Source organism: Leucoraja erinacea, chromosome 3 (genome assembly GCF_028641065.1).
Source record: "Leucoraja erinacea ecotype New England chromosome 3, Leri_hhj_1, whole genome shotgun sequence".
NCBI classification, from domain to species: domain Eukaryota; kingdom Metazoa; phylum Chordata; class Chondrichthyes; order Rajiformes; family Rajidae; genus Leucoraja; species Leucoraja erinaceus.
The window spans coordinates 56777057-56801430 of NC_073379.1; the positions used below are offsets into that span (position 1 = coordinate 56777057).

At 43.0% G+C, this 24374-nt stretch overlaps 1 protein-coding gene across 1 annotated transcript in view; it reads left to right on the forward strand.

Annotated features, from left to right (window-relative positions):
• Positions 1-24374, forward strand: part of dennd4c (DENN/MADD domain containing 4C) — a 125642-nt gene that overhangs the window by 61026 nt on the left and 40242 nt on the right. The window contains exons 13-19 of the mRNA XM_055632759.1: positions 1055-1200; positions 2036-2074; positions 3548-3678; positions 13579-13708; positions 14031-14237; positions 14565-14693; positions 17616-17763. Of these exons, the coding sequence (XP_055488734.1) occupies positions 1055-1200; positions 2036-2074; positions 3548-3678; positions 13579-13708; positions 14031-14237; positions 14565-14693; positions 17616-17763 (930 nt within the window). The remainder of the gene's footprint in view (positions 1-1054; positions 1201-2035; positions 2075-3547; positions 3679-13578; positions 13709-14030; positions 14238-14564; positions 14694-17615; positions 17764-24374) is intronic.

Sequence of the window (24374 nt, forward strand, 5' to 3'; positions counted from 1 at the left end):
GTTATATTTTGATAAGTACATGAAAGCATGTATCTAAATATTGTGCATCTTAAAGTTGCAAAGGAACAAATCTGTACTTGCTGTTTTTTATCCTCAGTTCTGCATTAGTACAGATTGAAGTCAGTCTGAGATTCGAGGCTGGGCAGAATCTTTCTGAGCTTTTCAACGAATGTGAGCTGATAACTGAGAAGCATTTTTACCTTATGATCTAACTTGAGCGAAGGGAGTTGTTTAATGTACTCATTTATATATGAGACTTGCTTAGGAGTTGCAGGAAAATCTATTGAAAGATGTTACTGATTTTTGCTGCTAATTTCAATTCTTTGGTGATCTTTGGATTATTTCTTAATGCCCAAACTACCTTCAAATCACTGTCGAAAAATATAATTCTTTGTTTTGCCCATTTATTGAATGGAATATCTTGTACAGAATGTTTGCTCTAATGAGCATCTTAAAATTAAGTGACTTGGCTGGAATGGAACCCTGTCCTGAATTAATAAGATTGCCATTATATTGTGGACCCATAAACTTCCAATTATACATTGTCTATAATTCCCTGCTTCTCCTGTCATTCTATTGTAATCTAAACTCCAGTCCAGAACCAGGGGCCACAGTTTAAGAATAAGGGAGGCCATTTAGAGCTGAGATGAGGAAATACTTTTTCACACAAATTTGTGAATTTGTGGAATTCTCTGCCTCAGAAGGCAGTGGAGGTTGATTCACTGGATGCGTTCAAAAGAGAGTTAGATAGAGCTCTTGGGGCAAGCGAAATCCCCGGGTTTGAGGAGAAGGCATGAACGGGGTACTGATTGTGCATGATCAGCCATGATCACATTGAATGGCGGTGCTGGCTCGAAGGGCCGAATGGCCTACTCCTGCACCTGTTGTCTATGTCTATGTCCAAAGCTTGAGAGCCCATTTCTATACCTGATTTGGCATGGCAACTCTGCATATAATGCCCTTCAAATATAAAGCACCATCTATGATTTACTGAAACAGTTGTTTGCAGAGCATGTTGCTGGTTCATATTTAACTGTCAATATATTTTTGGTAGGATTCTTGAAATCTCGTGATCGAACACATCAGAAGTTCTACGTTCAACTGACTAAAACACAGATGTTCATTCGTTTCATTGAAGAGTGCTCTTTTGTGAGTGACAAGGATGCTAGCCTTGCATTTTTTGATGACTGTATAGATAAGGTGAGATTTTGTAGGTACTTGCATATAGGACCAGCATTTTTAATGTTATGACTTTTTCTAAAATAGTCCTTGATCTATGTAGATGTTAGGTTCCAGGAGAATTTTTTATGAAGTTAAGATAGCATTATCTATCAATTTCAGTGTAAAAAATCTAGCTGCATTGCAGGCTCAAGAACATTGGTAAAAAAAAAACAACTAAATGCTTAAATACAAAATATCAGTCTCTCTTACACTGCATGCACGTCTTGCACTTGTCTGTCTGCTGATATTAAAGATAGCTTGTTATGGTGAATAAGGCATGAGGGCAATGCACAATTGGTAGAGCTGCTGCCTCGCAGTCAGAGATCCAGGTTCAATCCGACCTTTGGTGCTGTCTATGTGGAGTTTGCACGTTCTCCCTGGGATCACGCAGGTTTCCTCCGGGAACGTCAGATTTCTTGCATTCCAAAGATGTGCTGGTTTTGTAGGTTAATTGGTTGTTTTAAGTTGCCCCTTGTGTGTAAGAAATGGATGAAAAAGTGGGGTAACAGAGCTAGTGTGAACGGCTGATTGGTGGTTGGTGTGGACTATAAAGCCTGTTACCATGCTATATCTCGACACTAAAGTACAAGATGTCACACATACTAAGGAACCAACTGTGTTATGATGGAAATGTTTTTGTGAGATCTTTGAGATGATTAAATGCAAGAGTATTCAGATGACTTTGCAAAGTGTAATTCAATTCAGAAGTTTTCGGGTCCTCATTTTGTTGCTGCTTACTAGTTTTTTGAAATGGTGCTGTAGAATTGAGTATTTTTTAAATCATTTCTAATAAAGCATTTACATCTTTTTCCAGCTATTTCATTCTGACAAAGGCACAGAGAAAGGAACCAAGGTTAGTATGATTATTGATTAGTTAGGTAGTTTATTTGATTTATTTACCTTGACCAACAGCATTTACCTTGACCAATAGTTTAATGATGCAAGAATGGTCTACACGTTAAAGTTACAGTGTGAACGTACACTTAGAAATTGAGCATCGGCATAAACACATCAGAATATTAGCTCAAAGGTTCAAGAGATCAAGATTTCATCATGTAGTGTGAAATGGAGATTTTGATGTTTATGCATTATTAAGACCAGGAGAAAGTGAGGATATTTGTTGTGGGGATATTTGAGGCTGTAATCTATGGCGACAAATAATTAGCTTTTGAAAAAACTGTAGATCTTTCTAAAAGAAAAACAGACCCTCTAAAGCTAACTTGAGCATTTATTGAAATAACAGAGGATTGGTGAGATTTGTCTGTGTGGCCATTGAAAATTGATTTTGGCAAAATATTGCATATGGATTAGGAAATGTAATTAAAATGCAATTAAAACGATAGTGACAATATTAACGTTAAGTTACCGAAGAAGCAGGAAGAACAAAGCATACAAATTTTGAATGATTTTATAGAATATCGAGCAAGACAGACAAAAGATTTTGTAACCAGAGTTTTAAAGTGATCAGCAAGAGAACCAACAGTACCATAGAAAACTTTGTTCTACTCAAATTTTGTAATTTGGACTATACTCTCTGAAAGTTAGATGGCAGCAGATTTACTCATGTTCCAAGGAGAATTGAAATGGAGATTAAAAAAAAGCAAATGCAAGGTAGGAAGATTTGGATTTGCTTTACAATTTTCATAACTCAAAGCGTGAAAGACCCTGAGCTTTATAAATAAAGGCAAAGAACACAAGAGCAATGTCGTTGTGACATACCCTTTATAAAGACAAAAGGTTCAGTTGTTTGGTGTTTGTTCACAGCTGTGACAGTAACCAATTTTGGGGAAGATATTTGGATAAGATGCTGAAAAAAATTGCCAAATAATTTAATTGTTTAGGAACTTCGAATACATTCGTACATAAAGAGAAACTGTTCCCCTTGGCATATATATCATGAGTCATGGGATCCAAGTGGAAAAATGTTTGTGATGCGACAAATGATTCATGCTTAGAAGGCACTACCATGGGCAGTAGCTGATGAAGATTCAATTGCAGTTTTCAAAAGGGACCCGAGTCAGTATCTCCAAGGAAGGAATTAGCTGACAACTGGGACTAGTTGGGTTACTCTTGCATTGTGCCCATGCAGACTTGATGAGCAACATCTGGAAGGGAAATTTAGGTATTATTCCATGGCTCTGTTGAAAATCATTTTTGTGTGTCCTTGATCTTTCACCACGAGAAGAATTACACATTCTTCTTGTGGTGAAAGATCAAGGATTGTCTGAAGATAATTGAGTTTTTTTTTGTGAACGGGTAATGTAAATGAAGGCAGGAGGCCAATAGAGCCAAAATGTGGTAATGTTTTTTGTTTGCATACATCAAGGTTGATGCTGACTGCACTGAAGATACCAAGCTAATTGAGCTGGATGAATCACAACGAAGTGAGCACACTGTGTTTATCATGCCCCTGGAACCTCCATTATCTGATGAGCAACATCTGGAAGGGAAATTTAGGTATTATTTCATGACTGTTGAAAACCATTTTTGTGTGCCCTGAATTATGTTTTTTTCTTTATTCCTTTTTCTTTTGTTATTTTATCTTTATATTTAACAGAATTCATCCAGAAAATACTGCCTGCCAGGGCTCTCACTTAACTTTTTTTCCTCTGTTGCCAGCCGGGCAACCTTGCCAGCTTTTTAGGTTGCCAAATGACAGTTTAGGTGGTCATTTAAGACTGTTTGCATGACGCGTGCGATAATGTACTTGGACGAAGTGCATAGTTACCAGTCGGAATTATGCTCAATGAAGCATTCACATATTATGTTCAAGAAGGAACTGCAGATGCTGGAAAATCGAAGGTAGACAAAAGTGCTGCAGAAACTCAGCAGGTGCAGCAGCATCTATGGAGCGAAAGAAATAGACAACGTTTCAGGCCGAAACCCATCAATCTGAAGAAGAAGGGTTTCGGCCCGAAACGTTGCCTATTTCCTTCGCTGCATAGATGCTGCCACATCCGCTGAGTTTCTCCAGCACTTTTGTCTACATTCACATATCATTTCTGCTTCAAATAACTCACAAACTAAACATATTCACCAATCAAGACATGATATATACCACAATGACATGCAGCAAAATTATAATACAATATCTCAATTCTTTTTACACATTGCAATTAATGCAATTTCTATTAGATCTTTCCACTTCCAAACAAAAATGTGGTTGGATTATTCAGCATATGATCAACCTGTGTCAATAAATCCTGGGCCATGGTAACATATATGCTTAACCATACACACTACAGATTGATGCAAGCATGTTCTCTGTGAAGGACCGAAAATGATCATGACATGGCCTTAGCATGGGTCGTTATTGCTATTGGTACAGAAACACTCTCGCTTCCCACATAATTTATCCATAACAAAATATACAGGTTGCGAGGAAATTTCTAAAGGCATTTTATGATAATAGCTGACAAAACCGACTATACCCATCTGACAGGTTAAACATTACACTAACTGACGAGAGGTGGCCAAAGGACATAACTGCAGCAAATGTTCTTTTGGTAATATGTTTAAAGATGTCAAGACAAATAATAACATTGGGAATTAAAACACATTTGATTGCATTCCATTATCAAACAGAGTCAATGTTTGCTCTGAAGACCATGAAGCACAATAGGGTCAGGGGGTGTGTGTGAATCAGTGCGGGGTGGATAGATGGCGGGGGGGGGGGGGGGGGGGGGGGGGGGGGGGGGGGGGGGTTTGAGAAGGCAATTGGTGTGGAATGGATGGATTGAGGCAGGTGAATTAGTATGTGTTGGTTAGTGTATGTAAAATTGTGAGGGGCGAGCACGGGGGGGGGGGGGGGTGTCAGTGGTGATGAATGGGGGGGTTCAGTACGGGATGGATGGATGGGGGGGGATCAGTACAGGATGAATAGGGGGTCAGTACAGGATGAATGGGGGTAGACAAAAATGCTGGAAAAACTGAGCAGGTGAGGTGGCATCTATGGAGCGAAAGAAATAGGCAACGTTTCGGGTCGAGACCTTTCTTCAGACTTCCCCCCCCCCCCATTCTTCTTGAATGGGGGAATCAGTACAGGATGAATGGGGGGGGGGTCAGGATAGTGTGGATCGGGGGGTATGTGCAGGATGAAGGGAGAATCACTACAGGGTGAATGAGGGGATCAGTATAGGATGAATGGAGGATCAGTATGGGATGAATGAGGAGGTCAGTACAGGATGAATGAGGGGATCAGTACAGGATGAATGGGGAATCAGTAAAAGATGAATGGGGTGATCACTACAGGATGGATGGGGGGATTGGTGCAGGGTAAATGGAGGGTGGGTCAGTACGGGATGAATGGGTGGATCAGTGCAGTATGAATGGGGGAGAAGTGCAGGATGGATGGGAAGGGGGGTCAGTACAGGATGAATGGGGGACCAGTGATGGATGAGGGGGGGGGGGGGGGGTGGAGGGTTGGCAGGAGAATCAATGCGAGGTGGGTAGGGTGATGAATAGATTGGGGGGGGGGGGGGGGGGGGGGGGGGTGTAGATGGGTGTAGAGGGGAGCACAGGGGATTTCAGTGAGGACTGAATAGAGGAATGGGAATCAGTGCGGTATGGAGAGGAGGGGTCCCAGGATTAGAGGGGCGGAGAGGGGCATACAAGAGAGAGAGAGGGGGGGGGGGGGGGGGGGGGGGGGGGGGGGGGGGGGGGAAGGGGCAGAGGAGGTGGCGAGGAAGGAATGTCAGCGCTCCTCGTATAACATCGCCCGCTGCCTTGGCCGTCCCTGTCCAACGCCATAGGGGGTGGCGGTTGGGATCTCCTCGCCACCGCCTCCCTTCGCCAGCCGACAGCAAGGTGTGGGATCTTTGGTGCAGCAGATTGAGACGGCGGAAGGAGGCCTTCGCCTCCCTCTCCGTCTCCCTCCTCCCGATCTCGGCGTGCGAGAGGGGATGTTTTGAAAGCACTGTTAACGGGTTTGCAGGTAGCGGCCGTTATCAGCGAGATAGCGGCCGCTGCTTGCAAACCCACCAACGGCGCTTTCAAAACAACCCCTCTCGCACGCTGAGGAGGGAAAGGGAGGCCTCCTTCCGCCGGGCGGGGTGCAGGAGGAGGAGGCGGTGGAGCCGCTGTCGCTGTTCGGGGCCCGTCATTCGCTCCGACCCTTCGTCACCACGCACTTAGTATGTTTGCCCCGCACAGCAGCCGTCGACACGGAACATCACGTTCCTATTCTCCAGAGATGCTGCCTGACCTGCGGAGTTACTCCAGTTTTTTTTGTTTATCGGTATAAACCAGTATTTGCGCGCCAAGCCGAGCAAAATTACGCGCTGTTTAAGTTGCCCGGCGGCACTTTGGGTGGTCAATGGCACCCGGGCAACCGCTATTTTCGAGCCCTGCCTGCGTAGACACTTTTGATGAACTATAAATGTACTCCGTTATACAACACTTCCCAAGGCTCTACTGTTTACTGTGAAAATCCTACCCTGGTTTATTTCCAAAATGCTACACCTCGCAAATATCGGAATTGGATGCCATTTGCCATTCCTCGGCCTACTTACCATTGTAATTTTTGACAACCTTAACTGCCTATGTTACCTCCTATTTTAGTGTTAATCTGCAAATTTACCAACCACACCTTGTGCATTCACATCCAAATCATTTAAATAAATGGTAAACATCAGAAGGAGTCTGGAGGAAGCCTCTGATTGGTTTACATTTTTACATTTTTGCCTTTAGGCTAAGGATTCTGGGAAGGATTCTGAGTAAAGGTAAGGATTCTGGGAGTTAAGGGTACAGTATTTATTAGTAAAGTTTAACAGATAAAGTTTTGTGTTTTTTAATATTTAATATAGTTAAATTGGGGGTAGGATATGTCGGTGGAGATTGGCCCCGTGGTTTGCTCAGCCTGCAACATGTGGGAGATCAGGGATATGGTCGGTGTCCCTGGTGACTATGTTTGCAGGAAGTGTGTACAGCTGCAGCTCCTGGCAGACCGCATTGAACGATTGGAGCTGCGGTTGGATTCATACTGGAGCATCCACGACGCTGAGAAAGTCGTGGACAGCACGTACAGTGAGTTGGTCACACCGCAGGTAAAAGGTAAGAGGACAGAAGGGGAATGGGTGGCCAATAGTCAGCAAAGCAGTAGGCAGGTAGTGCAGGAGTCCCCTGCGGTCATCTCCCTCCTAAACAGGTATACCATTTCGGAAACTAGTGAGGGAGATTGCTCATCAGGGGAAGGCAGCAGCAGCCAAGTTCATGGCACCGTGGGTGGCTCTGCGGCACATGAGGGGGGGAAAAAGAGTGGAAGGGCAATAGTAATTGGGGATTCAATTGTCAGGGGAATAGATAGGCGTTTCTGCGGCCGCAAAAGAGACTCCAGGATGGTATGTTGCCTCCCTGGTGCAAGGGTCAGGGATGTCACTGAACGGCTGCAGAACATTCTGGAGGGGGAGGGTGAACAGCCAGTTGTCGTGGTGCATATTGGCACCAACGATATAGGTAAAAAAAGGGATGAGGTCCTAAAGGATGAATTTAGGGAGCTAGGAGATAAGCTTAAAAGTAGGACCTCAAAGGTAATAATCTCTGGATTACTACCAGTACCACGGGCCAGTCAGAGCAGAAATAGGAGGATATTGCAGATGAATACGTGGCTTGAAAAATGGTGCAAGGGGGAGGGATTCAAATTTTTAGGGCATTGGAACCAGTTCTGGGGGAGGTGGGACCAGTACAAACAGGACGGTCTGCACCTGGGCGGGAATGGAACCAATGTCCTTGGGGGGGTGTTTGCTACTGCTGTCGGGGAGGATTTAAACTAATGTGGCAGGGGGATGGGTACAAGAGCAGAGGGGCAGGGGGGTGTAAAATGAAGGTAGAAGCAATAGGTAGCAAGGTGAAAAGTAAAAGTGGCAGGCAGACAAAACCAGGGCAAAAATCAAAAAGGGCCACTTTTCAACATAATTGTATAAGGGGTAAGAGCGTTGTAAAAACAAGCCTGAAGGCTTTGTGTCTCAATGCAAGGAGTATTCGTAATAAGGTGGATGAGTTGAACGTGCAGATAGCCATTAATGATTATGATATAGTTGGGATCACGGAGACATGGCTCCAGGGTGACCAAGGCTGGGAGCTGAACATCCCGGGATATTCAATATTCAGGAGGGATAGAGAGAAAGGAAAAGGAGGTGGGGTAGTGTTGCTGGTTAGAGAGGAGATTAACGCAATGGAAAGGAAGGACATTAGTTTGGAGGATGTGGAATCGGTATGGGTAGAGCTGCGAAACAATAAGGGGCAGAAAACACTGGTGGGTGTTGTGTACAGGCCACCTAACAGTACTAGTGAAGTTGGGGATGGCATCAAACAGGAAATTAGAAATGCTTGCGACAAAGGCAAAGCAGTTATAATGGGTGACTTCAATCTACATATAGATTGGGTGAATCAAACTGGCAGGGGTGCTGAGGAAGAGGATTTCTTGGAATGTATGCGGGATAGTTATCTAAACCAACATGTAGAGGAACCAACGAGAGAGCTGGCTATTTTAGATTGGGTATTGAGTAATGAGGAAGGGTTAGTTAGTAGTCTTGTTGTGCGTGGCCCCTTGGGCAAGAGTGACCATAATATGATTGAGTTCTTCATTAGGATGGAGAGCGACATTGTTAATTCAGAAACAATGGTTTTGAACTTAAAGAAAGGTAACTTTGAGGGTATGAGACGTGAATTGGCCAAGATTGACTGGCAATTAATTCTAAAAGGGTTGACGGTGGATATGCAATGGAAGGCATTTAAAGACTGCATGGATGAACTACAAAAATTGTTCATCCCAGTTTGGCAAAAGAATAAATCAGGGAAGGTAGTGCATCCATGGATAACAAGGGAAATCAGGGATAGTATCAAAGCAAAGGATGATGCGTACAAACTAGCCAGAAAAAGCAGCATACTGGAGGACTGGGAGAAATTCAGAGACCAGCAGAGGAGGACGAAGGGCTTAATTAGAAAAGGAAAAATGGATTATGAAAGAAAACTGGCAGTGAACATAAAAAACTGACTGCAAAAGTTTTTATAGATATGTGAAAAGAAAGAGATTAGTTAAAACAAATGTAGGTCCCTTGCAGTCAGAAACAGGTGAGTTGATCATGGGGAACCAGGATATGGCGGACCAATTGAATAACTACTTTGGTTCCGTCTTCACTAAGGAAGACATAAATGATCTGCCGGAAATAGCAGGGGCCCGCGGGTCAAAGGAGGTGGAGGAATTGAGTGAAATCCAGGTTAGTCGGGAAGTGTGGTGTTGGGTAAATGAATGGATTAAAGGCCGATAAATCCCCAGGGCCAGATAGGCTGCATCCCAGAGTACTTAAGGAAGTAGCTCCAGAAATAGTGGATGCATTAGTAATAATCTTTCAAAACTCTTTAGATTCCGGAGTAGTTCCAGAGGAGTGGCGGGTAGCAAACGTAACCCCACTTTTTAAGAAGGGAGGGAGAGAGAAAATGGTGAATTACAGACCAGTTAGCCTAACATCGGTAGTGGGAAAACTGCTAGAGTCAGTTATTAAAGATGGGATAGCAGCACATTTGGAAAGTGGTGAAATCATTGGACAAAGTCAGCATGGATTTACGAAAGGTAAATCATGTCTGACGAATCTTATAGAATTTTTCGAGGATGTAACTAGTAGCGTGGATAGGGGAGAACCAGTGGATGTGGTGTATCTGGACTTCCAGAAGGCTTTCGACAAGGTCCCACATAAGAGATTAGTATACAAACTTAAAGCACATGGCATTGGGGGTTCAGTATTGATGTGGATAGAGAACTGGCTGGCAAACAGGAAGCAAAGAGTAGGAGTAAACGGGTCCTTTTCACAATGGCAGGCAGTGACTAGTGGGGTACCGCAAGGCTCAGTACTGGGACCCCAGCTATTTACAATATATATTAATGATCTGGATGAGGGAATTGAAGGCAATATCTCCAAGTTTGCGGATGACACTAAGCTGGGGGGCAGTGTTAGGTGTGAGGAGGATGCTAGGAGACTGCAAGGTGACTTGGATAGGCTGGGTGAGTGGGCAAATGTTTGGCAGATGCAGTTTAATGTGGATAAATGTGAGGTTATCCATTTTGGTGGCAAAAACGGGAAAGCAGACTATTACCTAAATGGTGGCCGATTGGGAAAGGGGGAGATGCAGCGAGACCTGGGTGTCATGGTACACCAGTCATTGAAGGTAGGCATGCAGGTGCAGCAGGCAGTAAAGAAAGCGAATGGCATGTTGGCTTTCATAGCAAGAGGATTTGAGTATAGGAGCAGGGAGGTTCTACTGCAGTTGTATAGGGTCTTGGTGAGACCACACCTGGAGTATTGCGTGCAGTTTTGGTCTCCAAATCTGAGGAAGGACATTATTGCCATAGAGGGAGTGCAGAGAAGGTTCACCAGACTGATTCCTGGGATGTCAGGACTGTCTTATGAAGAAAGACTGGATAGACTTGGTTTATACTCTCTAGAATTTAGGAGATTGAGAGGGGATCTTATAGAAACTTACAAAATTCTTAAGGGGTTGGACAGGCTAGATGCAGGAAGATTGTTCCCGATGTTGGGGAAGTCCAGGACAAGGGGTCACAGCTTAAGGATAAGGGGGAAATACTTTAAAACCGAGATGAGGAGAACTTTTTTCACACAGAGAGTGGTGAATCTCTGGAACTCTGCCACAGAGGGTAGTTGAGGCTAGTTCATTGGCTATATTTAAGAGGGAGTTAGATGTGGCCCTTGTGGCCAAGGCGATCAGAGGGTATGGAGAGAAGGCAGGTACGGGATACTGAGTTGGATGATCAGCCATGATCATATTGAATGGCGGTGCAGGCTCGAAGGGCCGAATGGCCTACTCCTGCACCTAATTTCTATGTTTCTATGTTTCTATCAGTGGGCCCAGCACTAACCCCTGTGGTACACTTCTTGTCATGGGCCTCAAGTCTGGAAAACAACCTTCCACTACCACCCTCTGCTTCCTATCATGAATCCAACTGTGTATCCAATTTGCTAGCACTCCCTGGATCCCATGCCGATCTGGACTTCTAGACTAGCCTACTGCATGGGAACTTGTCAAAGGCCTTGCTAAAGTTCTCACAGACAACATCCTCTGTCCAGCCCTCATCAATCCTCTTGATGACCTCTTCAAAAAACAGATTTGTGAGACGTATTTGCTGCATTAACTTTATTTCTCCAAATGGTGCTGCTGGTTACATTTTTTGTAAGAATCAAATACAGAATCTAAAATAAAAAGTAGTCAAAGCACTGAAAGCAGAGCAACTCTACCTTTTTGTCCTTCTGGAAGGTTCTCCCATCTCCACAGAGGAACTCTGGAGCTCTGTCAGAGTGACCATCGGGTTCTTGATCACCACCCTGTCCAAGGCCCTTCTCCAATTGCTCAGTTTGGCCGGGCGGCCAGCTCTTTGAATAGTCCTGGTGGTTCCAAACTTCTACCATTTAAGAATGACGGAGACCACTGTCCTCTTCGGGAACTGCAATGCTGCAAAAATTGTTTTATACCCTTCCCCAGGTCTGTGTCTCGACACAATCCTGTCTCTTCGGTCTGTGGACAATACTTCGTCTTCATGGCTTGGTGTTTGCTCTGACATGCACTGTCAACTGTTGACGGTGCATGTCAGAACTGTTGATGCGTTCCCTCCATGTATTGAGAGCTGGGGGACAATTCCCCCCCCCCCCCCCCCCCCCCCCATGTTTTTTAATCCGGATTTAGAAATCCGGTGGAAAAAAAAATCTATTATAAGTCTCCGCTTTCCATGAGGCGGTGGGGGTGGGACTGATGATTGAGGGCGCCGATTGGACGAGAGAGACGTCAGTCGGCAGGCAATGGGGGGGGGGAAGGGACATGATGATTCAGCATGATTGGAGAAGGGCGGTGTCGGCCATAGGCAGAAGTGGGGGGGGTGGGACTGAGGATAGAGTGTGGGTGATTGGAGGGGGGAGACGTCCTGGTGGAGCAAAGGTCATAGAGCGGAGCTTGAATTGGCCCGTTCTCGGGGCCTTTCATTGCACGGCTCCCGCATGGCTTGAAATCGGATACGGTCAAATTGCTGCGTTGAGGCGATGTTAAAACCCCCGCCGGGGGATGGAAGATCCCGCGGCCAGTTTTAAGCTGGGCCAGGCGATGAAAAGCCCCGCAAACGGGCCGATTCAAGCCCCACGATTTGGGGCAGACAAAGCTGCTGTTGCTGGAGTTCTGGAGTCGGTCACCAACCAGGTCAGCTCCTGATGTTTTTGCCCCTGGGTGTGTGCCTTTCCAATTATGTATAATCAATTTAATTTACCTCTGGTGGACTCCAATCAAGTTGTAGAAACATCTCAAGAATAATCAAAGAAAACAGGATGCACCTAAGCTCAATTTTGAATGTCATAGCAAAGAGTCTGAATACTTATGTAAACGTGATATTTCAGTTATTTCTTTTTAATTACTTTGCAAAAATTTCTAAGCACCTATTTTCGGTTTTTTATTATGTGGTGTTGTGTGTAAATTGATGATAAAAAAAATGAATTGAATCAATTTTAGAATAAGGCTGCAACGTAACCAAATGTGGAAGAAGTAAAGGGGTCTGAATACTTTCTGAATGCACTGTATGTTTTCGAGAGATGCTGCTTGATCCGCCGAACTACTCCAGCACTGTTCTTTCGTGTATTAACTATCATCTGCATTTCAACTGCATATAATGATAATACCGTAGTCGTATATAATGGACAAGCAACGATAACAGACATTTTTCTATCGTCGTTAAATTGACTGGGGACTTGACATTGGCTGACTGTTGGCAAAAATTGATAGATGATATCAAACACATAAGAAACTATAAACACGTCCATTTAAAAGTTCAATTGTAGTTTTTGATGCAGGGAGAATTTCAAATTGGGTTCATGTAGATAGCCAAAATTTAGACATGACTTTTCAACTAGGTTATCAGAAACATTCTCATTTGATGTACATGTTAAACCAATTACTTTAAAACATTTTGTTTCTAGGTAACTTTCACATCTCCATGATAATGGTACTGTAAATTGCACATTTGATTGTTAGGTAAATGTTCGTTCCTCTATTATAGTTAATACTGGTTTATAAATTTTAATTGTAACAATTGTCAACAGTAGCAATATTATACCAAAAAATAAACATGCTGTTTTTCCCTTGAAAAAAATGTCTTGGATAATTTACAGGACTGTGTTTATTGCAGAAAGGAACCAAATGCATTTGATTGGGTGTTAAATGAAACTTGTGTTGATTGGAAAAGTTTCAAGGAAATTGGGAATAGTCTTAAAATTAATTTTCAGCATATGTTGAACGTGTTTATTGTAGTTTGAAATTATAAATTAGTCTGAAAACAGTTTTGTTGAGCTTTTGTTATTTTTATTTTAGCTATAAAACATTCCCAGTGCTTAATCCAGAGCTCTTTGACAGACCACAGGAAATGAAAATGCCTGTCAGGTTGTTAATTGAAGGTACAGTCACCAGTAGTCCAGCCCTCATGGCAAAACGAACAAAACAGGTGCGTGCTGTTTTGAATGTACTGAATGAAACTAGCATTGCACTAAATGAATTTGTCAATGAATCTAACATTGCGCTGAGTGAATCTAGCATTGCGCCATGTTCCATCATAATTTCTATTTACACGAATGTTTGTAGTTGTAAAGGTTAATAATCTATTTGGTAGAAACTGTAACAGCAAAGTTATTTTGTGCCAAATTTTGGTTACATCGGAAAATAATTGAGAGTGAATACCAAACAGTTGTGAAACAATTAAAATATTTGTATTGTTACATTTTTGCATTGCCAAAACCTGGAGAAATAATTAATACCTTGCCTTACAGGAGATGAAAACTGCTCAGAAAATTGCTCGGAAATACTACACTATCTCTGCACTTTGGTTCAAGTGCTTGTTAAGCCATTGTTACAGTCTTTGGTTCATTTGCTTGCCAGCATATGTTGGAGTTTCTCATTCCAAGGTCAGAGCACTGCAGCTAGCTTATGATGTCCTCGTGAAAATGAGAAATTTGAAGGTTGATCCATTGGATGAGGCAAGTGCACATTTCACCAAACAAATTCTGGTTAAGTTAAAGCAAGTACTGTAACTATATGTGTGTAATCACTTCTAGACTGCGTGTTGGTTGCCTGTTCGTAATAATGAAATGTAAGAAAATCTAATGTGTTAGAATTTGTGAATAGTGTTCTTGTTAATGGAAATGTCCTAAGATATTTTCCAGTGATTTTGAGGCATGTTCTTATGAGGAATAAGGAATGTTTCATTAAATGTGCTGGAATGGAGATGTGTCTATTATGTTACTGTTCACTTTTTATGTTTTTCAAAGTACCAATGGATCTTTTTGTTTTTCTTACCATTTTAGGTGTGCTACAGAGTTTTGATGCAATTATGTGGACTCTTGGAACAGCCCGTACTTGCTGTTAGAGTTCTGTTTGAAATGAAAAATGCTGGTGTGCAACCAAATGCCATTACTTATGGTTACTACAACAAAGTAAGTTTGAGACCAAATCTATTTTCATTGTGAATCAAGAATATGATGTACTTTTTTAATGCTCAAAACAATTACAGAAACATCAAGTTGATAAATAAAGGGCAAATTGCTTTCTTAATCTGTAGAAACAAGATTGAGAATTGGAAGCTAAGGATCACTAAAGCATTGATACAGTTGACTACTAGTCTTGTTAGTTTTAAGTCAGATGCCTGAACTGGCTGTGAAATGGGATAAATTTGGACATTAAGTGGAACATATTTGTAACAACTAAGAGTTAAACCTGTAAATTGCCCTGAATCTGCACATAACATGTTACTTTCCATTTGAAGGAGGTTGGGGGTGCAAAACCTATGTATTACACATAAGACATAATTGAGTCACTGTGTTACAGTTGTTTTCTTCTGTTTCAAAACAGAGCAGCAAATTCCTTGTATGTGAATACTTGGCCAATAAACTTATTTACTTACAATTAGTACTTCCAATATTAGTGGTGCAATTTCAGTTAGTTATTGGTTAGATTAAAATTCTCACTGACACTCATTATGCCCAAGATTAGCTTCCTCCCACACATTCCTTGTTTCTTCTACCTTTGTGTTTTCCCCTCTTCACTGTCCATGGGTGGTCTCTTGAATCTCTGAACTATTTGTATAATAGCTGCTGGTTCAAAGCCAAAGCCTTTAACAACAATACTCCAACTTTGAGCTAACTGCAGGTAATATTTGTAGATTTTCTGCGACCTGCAGGAATATTTCTAATCAGGGGTAGTGGTCAGGGAGCAGCCTGAGCTCTGTGATCTACTTAGACTGCCATCAGATAAGCCCCTATTTTGATCACTTATTTATATAAATCTAATAGCATGAGGGCACTGTGCTGGGACCGCTGCTGTTTTTAGTCTACATTAACAAATACACCAAATCTAAGGTCTGCCTCTTCGCTGACGATTGTGAGGTTTATCGACCGATCAAGTCTCATGATTATTGCCTAACACTTCAAAAAGATCTGCGCTCATTGGAGAGATGGGAGAAGAAATGGCAAATGATGTTCAAACCAGAAAAATGTAATGTCATGCGTTTTACTAGGAAACCTAAATCAATCCATCATTCCTATACACTCTCTGGACATCAGCTAGAGGCAGTTTCTAGTCATAAATACTTAGGAGTTACTTTGTCTGAAAACATGAAATGGAACAATCATGTGGAAGGGGCAACAGCCAAAGCCAGCGGTTTCATCGGCTTTCTACGTCGCAATCTGCAAAATGCACCCAAAGAAGTTAAGATCCAAGCATATAATAGCCTTGCATGTCCACATGTTGAATATTGCAGCTCCAAGTGGGATCATTTTACTCAAGGGAACATCAATAAGATCCAGGCAGTGCAAAACAGAGCAGCAAGGCTCATATCTAACAACTGCAAGTGGCAGAGCTCAGTCTCCAGCATGATAAAGGACTTTAAACTTCATCCACTTACTACTCGTTGCAAGTTCATCAGACTGACAACATTGCACAACATCAAGAATACCACTTTTGATTTAAAGATGGAGGACCACAGCCAGTTAACCCAAGCACCCATAGACATGTCAACCAGAAGCTACCAACCTGAAAATTATTTCATTCCGCACGGCATTTCATTAGCACTTTCTACCTCGTTTTTCTTCAAGACAGCAAGGGATTGGAATATCCTACCAGCCAGTATCAGAAATCTCCAAAACAACAACATATACAAAGATGCACTCCAAAAGCATCTTTGTCTCGACTAGCACGTCCACCACCATCATAGTGCTGAGTGATGCTCTATGCATCCAGATACTACATCCAGATCCGGAGATTAATCCCACATTCTAATGAAATATTTGGAGGTTGTGCTCCACGGATGTGTGATTTCTCTATTTCGTGCAATAATCAACGATATTTTAAATGAGTTTTTGGACGATAGGTTAGACAGTACATCTTTTTAATATGTTTCATGCATCGTGCTGATTCTGGATTGGAGTAAAGGTTGACAAAAGTGTGTAAAAAGATGGGTACCCACAGGAGAGCGATAGTAGTCCAAACTGCTAGAATCTCGGGAAATAAACTGAATGCTGGAGGAACTCAGTGGATCAGGCAGCATCCCTGGAGGGAATTGACATTCAGCTGAAGAAGGGACCTAATCCAAAATGCTGACCATCCATTCCCTGCACAGATTCTGCCTGATCCACTGAGCTCCCCTAGCTGTTCAGTTTTTACTTGTAGTGATAGAAGTAGTTTGAAGTGCCTCATATATTTGGCAGTTAGAAAATGGGTTAGTTATGTTTATATTTGTGTATGGCCATGTTTGCGATCAAATTCTGAATGCACGTTAAACTGAGTTGCATTTTCGTGAGCCTCGAGTGATTTTAATGTTGGCTTTTCAGATTAGTTACACGACAAGTGGTAATGCCTGAGAGGACTGGTGGCAGGACCTATGTTTGAATTGGCTTCAGATTAGTAATTTCCATGTTCAAATGCCACAGTGCTTGTGAGATTGAATTATTGGAAGAATGGTAATTTAGCTGTGGTATATGCAGTGGGTATACTTGTTAAATTTATTGGAGTATAAAACCAAATTCATTTACTAACAGTCCAAAGCTAAATGCTGGCTATAGATATGCTGGCTATATCCAGAAAAATGAATACATTAAAGGTAAAAATCTGTTTACTTGACTGTGTAGGAAGTAACTGCAGATGCTGGTTTAAACCAAAGATAGACACAAAAAGCTGGAGTAACTCAGCGGGACAGGCAGCATCTCTGGAGAGAAGGATTGGGTGACGTTTTGGGTCGAGACCATTCTTGACTATCTGATTGTCGAGTTGAGCACAAAAAATAAAATAGTATGATGGGGGAAAAAAGGGTAAAATAATAAAAATATTCACTTCCTAAGTGCTGTTGATGGAATTCATTGCAGGCTGTTTTGGAGAGTCCTTGGCCCAGCAGTAACCGCAGTGGTTCCTTTTTATGGACAAAAGTACGGAATGTGGTTCGAGGTGTCGCACAATTTCGTCAAACCTTTAAAAAGACAAGCTCTTCAAATCCTACAGTTTCACTGATCTCAGGTAACCAAAATTAATTCATGTATTTAGTGTATTTTTTTAAGCAGCTAATCCTAGGTTTTGAAAAATTGACAGCTGAGGTATAATTTCCAAGTTTCCGAAGCAGCTTTCTACCTTGATCGTTTGAATAATAAAAGGGTAATGCGGATCTGGGATGTTACTATGTCTAAAGCACGACAGACAGACAGACAGACAGACAGACTGACTGACTTTTATTGTCATTCAGACCGAAGTCTGAACGAAATTGCAACAGTCATACATATAATACCATACAATAAAACAACAATAAACACATATTAACATCCACCACAGTGAGTCCACCCAGCATCTCCTCACTGTGATGGAGGCAAAAGTCTTTGGTCTGCAGTCTCTTCCCTCCTCTTCTCTCTCTGCGCTGGGGCGATACCCCCCCCCCCCCCCCCAGGCGATGTTAAGAACAGTCCCGCGGCTCAAACACCGCGGCCCGGGGTGGTTGAAGCTGCCGCCCAGCAGTCCTGCAGACGCAGCCGCTGGCCCGCGGCCGAACCCCGGACTCAGGCCACCACCGCCAGAACACCGTCACAGCCACCCTCACGTGAGTACTGCGCCGTCTTCAGCCTCGGGCTGGGCCGCCCCGACTTGGGCGCTGAACCTCCCCCGGACTGGGCCGCCCCGACTTGGACGTCGCTTCTTCCCCGGGCTGGGCTGCCCCGACTTGGGCGCCGAACCTCCCTCGGGCTGCCAGCGCCGCACCTTCCCGAGCTCGGCCGCTCCGACGGGAGCCTCGTTCCACCCTCGGGCTGGCCGTCCTCACGGGAGCGTCCCAGCCTCTTCCAGCCCTGAGCCGGACCACCCTCACGGGAGCGAGCTCAGGGCGAATCCTGACGGTGCTCTGCCTCCGGAGCCTCGATGTCGTCAGCTCCATTAGGCCTCAGCACAGACGGAGGCAGAGAAGGGGAATACGACAAAAAGGTTGTATTCCCCCGCAGGGAGAGACTGCAAACCCCGCTTCAACCCCCCCCCCCCCCCCCCAAAACACAAGCTAAAACCAAAAAACTAGACTAACCAAACAAAATAAAACAACATAAAAAACATAAAACAACGGGACCGCCGGTAAGCCGCTGCAGCCAGAGCCGCGCCGCCACTCCGAACTAGGGGTGACAGACATGTGGAACCAGCAGGGCAGGAGCTGGTTGGTGTAATATCTTCACAAATATTGTACCATTCATTAATGTTCTTCAATGGAAAATGTCTCTGCTGGTTTAATTACCAGGTGAAGACACATTTCAAGAGTCAAGAGTATTTTATTGTCATATATCCTGGATGGGACAATGAAATTGTACTTGCTGCAGCACAACAAAATATGTGAATATGTAAACATAGTACATAATGAGGAAACGGAGAGAAAAAAAAAGTTCAATAAATAACAAATGTATTGCAATAATAATATAGTATTTTGCAGTTCAGAGCTCAGGGCTTATTCAGAGCTGTTCCTGAACCTGGATGTTGCAGTTTTCAGGCTCCTGTACCTTCTTCCTGATGGCAATGGTGAAGTGAGTGTGTGGCCAGGATGGTGTGGGTCCTTGATGATTTTGGCTGCCTTTTTGAGGCAGCGACTACTATAGATTCCTTCGACGTTGGGGAGGTCAAAGATGGACTGGGCAGTAGTCACAGCTTTCAAGTTGCCGAGCTAGGCCACGATGCAACCAGTGGTACTGCTGTCTACCGCGCACCTGTAAAAGTTTAGGAGAATCCTCTTCGACATGCCGAATCTCTGTAATCTTCTAAGGAAGTAGAGTTGCTGACGTGCCTTCTTTATAATTGCAACGGTGTGCTGGGTCCAGGAAAGATCTTCAGAAATATGCACACCCAGGAATTTGAAGTTTTTTTACCCTCTGCACCAACATCCCATTGATGTGAACAGGATTGTGGGTACTCATCATTCCCCTACCAAAGTCCACAATCCATCTTGGAAGGGATGATGGTATTAAACAACGAGCTGTAGTTGATAAACAACAGCCGAACATAAGTGTTTTTTTTATCCAAGTGGTCCAATGCGGAGTGGAGAGCCAGTGAAATTGCATCGTCCTGTTGTGACGGTAAGCGAACTGTAGTGGGTCGAGGTTCTTGTCGAGGTCGGAGTTGATGTGCACCAAAACCAGCCTCTCAAAGCACTTCATCACCAAAGACGTTAGTGCCACTGGTCGATAGTCATTGAGGCATGTCACCTTACTCTTCTTGGGCACCGGTATTATTGATGCTCTCTTAAAGAGGGAACCTCAGACCTCAGAAGTGAGACATTGAAAATGTCCGCAAAAACTCCCACCAGTTGGTCTGCACAGGTTTTGAGAACTCAACCAGGTATACCATCAGGTCCAGGCGCTTTCCGAGGGTTCACCCCCCCTGAAGTCGGCCTCTGAGACTGACTATACCGTCAGGGCGAATGGTGGCTCGGGAAGGCACATCAGTGTTCTCTCTATCGAACCGTGTGTAGAATGCATTGAGTTCGTCAGGGAGTGATGCTTCGCTGTCGTTGAAATGAAACATGCTGAACATATAAACAGGTCAGCAGCATCTTCCTGACCTGTATTGTAGCTTTTTCTGATTTTATTCTTGTTAGCTTGTAACATGTTTGCAAATTCCCAAGAGATCAACAAGCTTTTGGTTTAGCTAACCTTCATGGGTGTTTATGTGGCATGGACAACTTGCAAAATAAGCGAGTTCGGTATTCCGATAAACACAAGGGATCATGGGATTTGTGAAAGGTCATTTGGGAAAAAAAAGCAAATGCAGCGTTGTATAAACTGTGTATAAATTGTTAACTGTTATTCTACCAATGAATTAATCTAGAATTCTGTCAACTCAATAGCTTCCTTTCTTGTTCTTCTGTTTACACACTGCTTACACAGTCCTAGTTCTAGTTCAGTTCATTATTCTGTAATTATGAGATATTCAAAAAGTTAAAGAATTTATTATTTTCTTTTAACCCTTTTTATTTAATGTGTATGCTACTGGAATAAGAAAATATTACTTGTGTTTGAAACATTTTCTTATCTTTATTCATAATTTATGTGTAAAAATATATTTAATCTGAGGCAGGCAGTGACTGTATCAGTGTGATGTGGGCTGATGCTTTACCTAAAGGCGGTGTGAATGTATCGTTAAGGCAGAGGTCGGCAACCTATGGCCCACGAGCCGAATCCGGCCCGAAGGCGTATTATTTTATTGACTAGAATGTTACTCTTGCCTTCAGTGGTACTATGACCAGAGTTGTCCCCGTGCTCAGGCAAGGCAGTGCTCCGGGACGGTTTTGACTGGGATGGTTTTACATTGTGAAGTTCACCGTGCCTGAGTTATTGATCAGAGTGAACACCCGTTCCTGTGGACACGTCTCACTGTGGAGTCTGTCACATGCGGATTCCACCGTCTGTTGGTCAATAATTGGATCGATTTCCTGAACCAGTGGCCGCGGATCTCCCTGCGTGTCTTCTTTCCGAACTGAACTCGCTGTGGAGTGAATCCATTAACAGAGCCACTTTGCTGCCGGATTCTAAGTTGTCCCTGCCTTCCCTCTGGAACCCTCCTCGTCCCCATCAGATGCCGTGTTCCCAGAGCCCTGGTTAAACACGGCCGGTCGCAGTTATATCTGTGAAACCGGCCCCATCAGAGACTGCAGGCAGGATTAAAGAAGGAAAGGACCATTCCGCCTATTGTAGTGGGTGGCTGTTCATGAGGGGGGGGGGGGGGGGGGGGGGGGGAAAGAGTCGAAAGGGAAGAGACGGAGAGAGACAGAGAGAGACAGACAGACGTGGGGTGGGATTTAAATTCCAGCAGCATGTAAATGATGGATCGACATGTGTTCACACAGCAACGGCAGTAGCGAGAGACTGTTTCCGTTTCAACAGTTTGTTTATGTTCAAGTGAGCTAAACACTGCACTTACTGCCGATGTCCTACATACTGCCATTGATAAAATTACATTCCTATACTCCAAGGATGAATGAATCCAAATATATCACAGAAAACTGGAAAGGTTTGTTTCCCGAAGTTCTTACCAGGCACACCAATAACTGTAATGAGAGTATAACTGTTATACCAGTGGCTCAAACTAACTGCTATGTGCAGTAGACATAATATTGCTTAAAGCAATATCATGTCTACTGAACATAGCAGTTAGTTTGAGACACTGGTATTACAGTTATACGCTCCGAAGCATAAACCAATAAAACACCGAAGCACAAAGTACTAAAACCAACAAAATGAACCATAAATACACCTAGTTAATAGTTTTGAAAGCAATATTATCTATCTCGAAGAAGCAAAATTGGAAAATACAGATGAAACGCAGGTCTGTATACACACAGCAGCTTAGCCGGCAAGAATGTTTAACATGAATGACCTATGACCTGGGATTGCGCAGTTGAAATAACGAACTCGCTTAAGGAACAATATGTAAATCACTGAGATTTTCTCTGGGTAAAAACAAATGTATGGTCTGACTATCCTTGTGTTAATTATGAGGTACATGTTACTGAATGGCTGAGCATTTGAAAATGATTCATTTTACAGCTTAATGTCTGTCAATAACCAGGGATAGCTTTTCAGGTTCTTCTTGTTCTCAGAGCCCTTACATATTAGTATTCCCCATACTAATTTCAGTGTCCTCCATGTCCCCCTTGATGAAAACATTTGCAAAGTGCTCATTTTCTGCCTCACATCCATCCCCTAACTCCAAGTATAAATTCCCTCCTTTTTTTTGCTTGAGCGATCCTATCTTCTCCTTGGTTACCCTCTTGTTTTTAATATACATATAAAAAGCATTGGCATTTTCTTGAATCCAACTTGCCAATGACATTTCATAGTCTCTTGAGTTCATTCTAACTTGTTGTGTATTTCACATAGGTATTTCATCTTTCTAAACATTACACCTGCTTCCTTATTCTTTTTGACCATTGGTCATTCAAGGTTCCCTTTCCTTTCCATCATTACCCCTCTCCTTGCTGGAACATGCATAACTCTGATCAACTGGCCTTTAAACGACTCCCACATGTCAAATGTGGATTTGCCTAATAAAAACTCTCTATCTTAATCTGTGTTCAATTTTCTCTCCCTTGTTCCTGCCTAATCATGCTGTAGTCTGCTTTACCTCAATTGTAATTATAATTGATTTTATTAGCCAAGTATGAAAACAAAACAAGTAAGTAAATCATATGAGGAATTTGATTTGCTATAGTCATACCAAAAAAGCACCAAAACACGCAACCACATAAAAATTTAACATAAACATCCATCACAGCGGCTCCTCTACATTCTTCACTGTGATGGAAGGCAATATCTACTTTCCTCCTTTTTCTCTCGCGGTTGGGGGAGTCGAACCATCTGCAGTCGGGGCTATTGAAGTCCCACGTCGGGGTGATTGAAGCGCCCGTGATTGGGGCGAACAAAGTTTCTGCAGCTTGGAGTTCCTGAAGCCGGCCCCTAACCATGGACCACGAGCTCCATGATGTTAAAGACTGCAGGCCCCTGCGGTTGGAGCTACCGAGGTCAATGCCTGGCAAAGGGATCGCCAGCTCCGAGATGTTAAATCTGCAGGCTCCCAAAATCTTGGAGCTCCCAAGGTCGATCCCCAGCAAGAGGCCGCCAGCTCCACGATGTTAGGTCGCAGTGCAGATGGAGATACGTTAAGGAAAAAGTCACATCTCCATCGAGGAAAGAGAAAAAAAAAGTTTTTTCCACCCCCCACATAATACAAAACTAAAGATACACAAAAACACCATCTAACTACAGACTAAAATACAACAAAGAAAGAAAGAGATGAGAAGACTGTTGGCGAGGCAGCCATTGTACGGCTAAAACGCTTCAAGCCAACAACCTTCAATATATAAATGCCAATTCAATACCTTCACCAAAGTCCTGACATCTTTACTCATAACTATCTTGAAACCTGGAATAAAAAGGAACTGCAGATGTTGGCTTAAACCAAAGATAGACACAAAATGCTGGAGCAACTCAGCAGGTCAGACAGCATCACTGGAGAAAATTGATCGGTTTGAACAAAGGTCCTGATAATAGACAATAGGTGCAGGAGTAGGCCATTCTGCCCTTCGAGCCAGCACTGCCATTCAATGTGATAATGGCTGATCATTCCCAGTCAGTACACCAGTACTGCCTTCTCCCCATATCCCTTGACTCCGCTATCTTTAAGAGCTCCGCTATCTCTCAGCGTATGACAGTCCTGCCATCCCGGGAATCCGTATTGGAAGAGGGAATAGTTTTTGTGTAGGAGAGGCAAGATATTGGTAGTGTTTGTGTGGGAAAGGGGTAACCATGTGACCTGCTTAAGACAGCATGTTAGTGTTCAAGATTAGATCTATTTTGGTTTAAATTTTAGAATGGTGTATGGTTTAAAATCGGCATCTGCAGTTCCTTCCTACACTGTTCAAAGCAGAATGTCTATGCTTATAGGGAATTAGTAGGGAAGTGTAGTTAAGAAATTCTGATTGGCCATGCTATTGGAAAATGAAGCAGGCTCCAGTGGCTGCATGACTTTCTAATTTCTTATGGTCTTAATGCAAGTTAAATATTCAGTTATTTTATTCTCCGACTGTGCTGGTTGGATTTTTATTCAACATATTT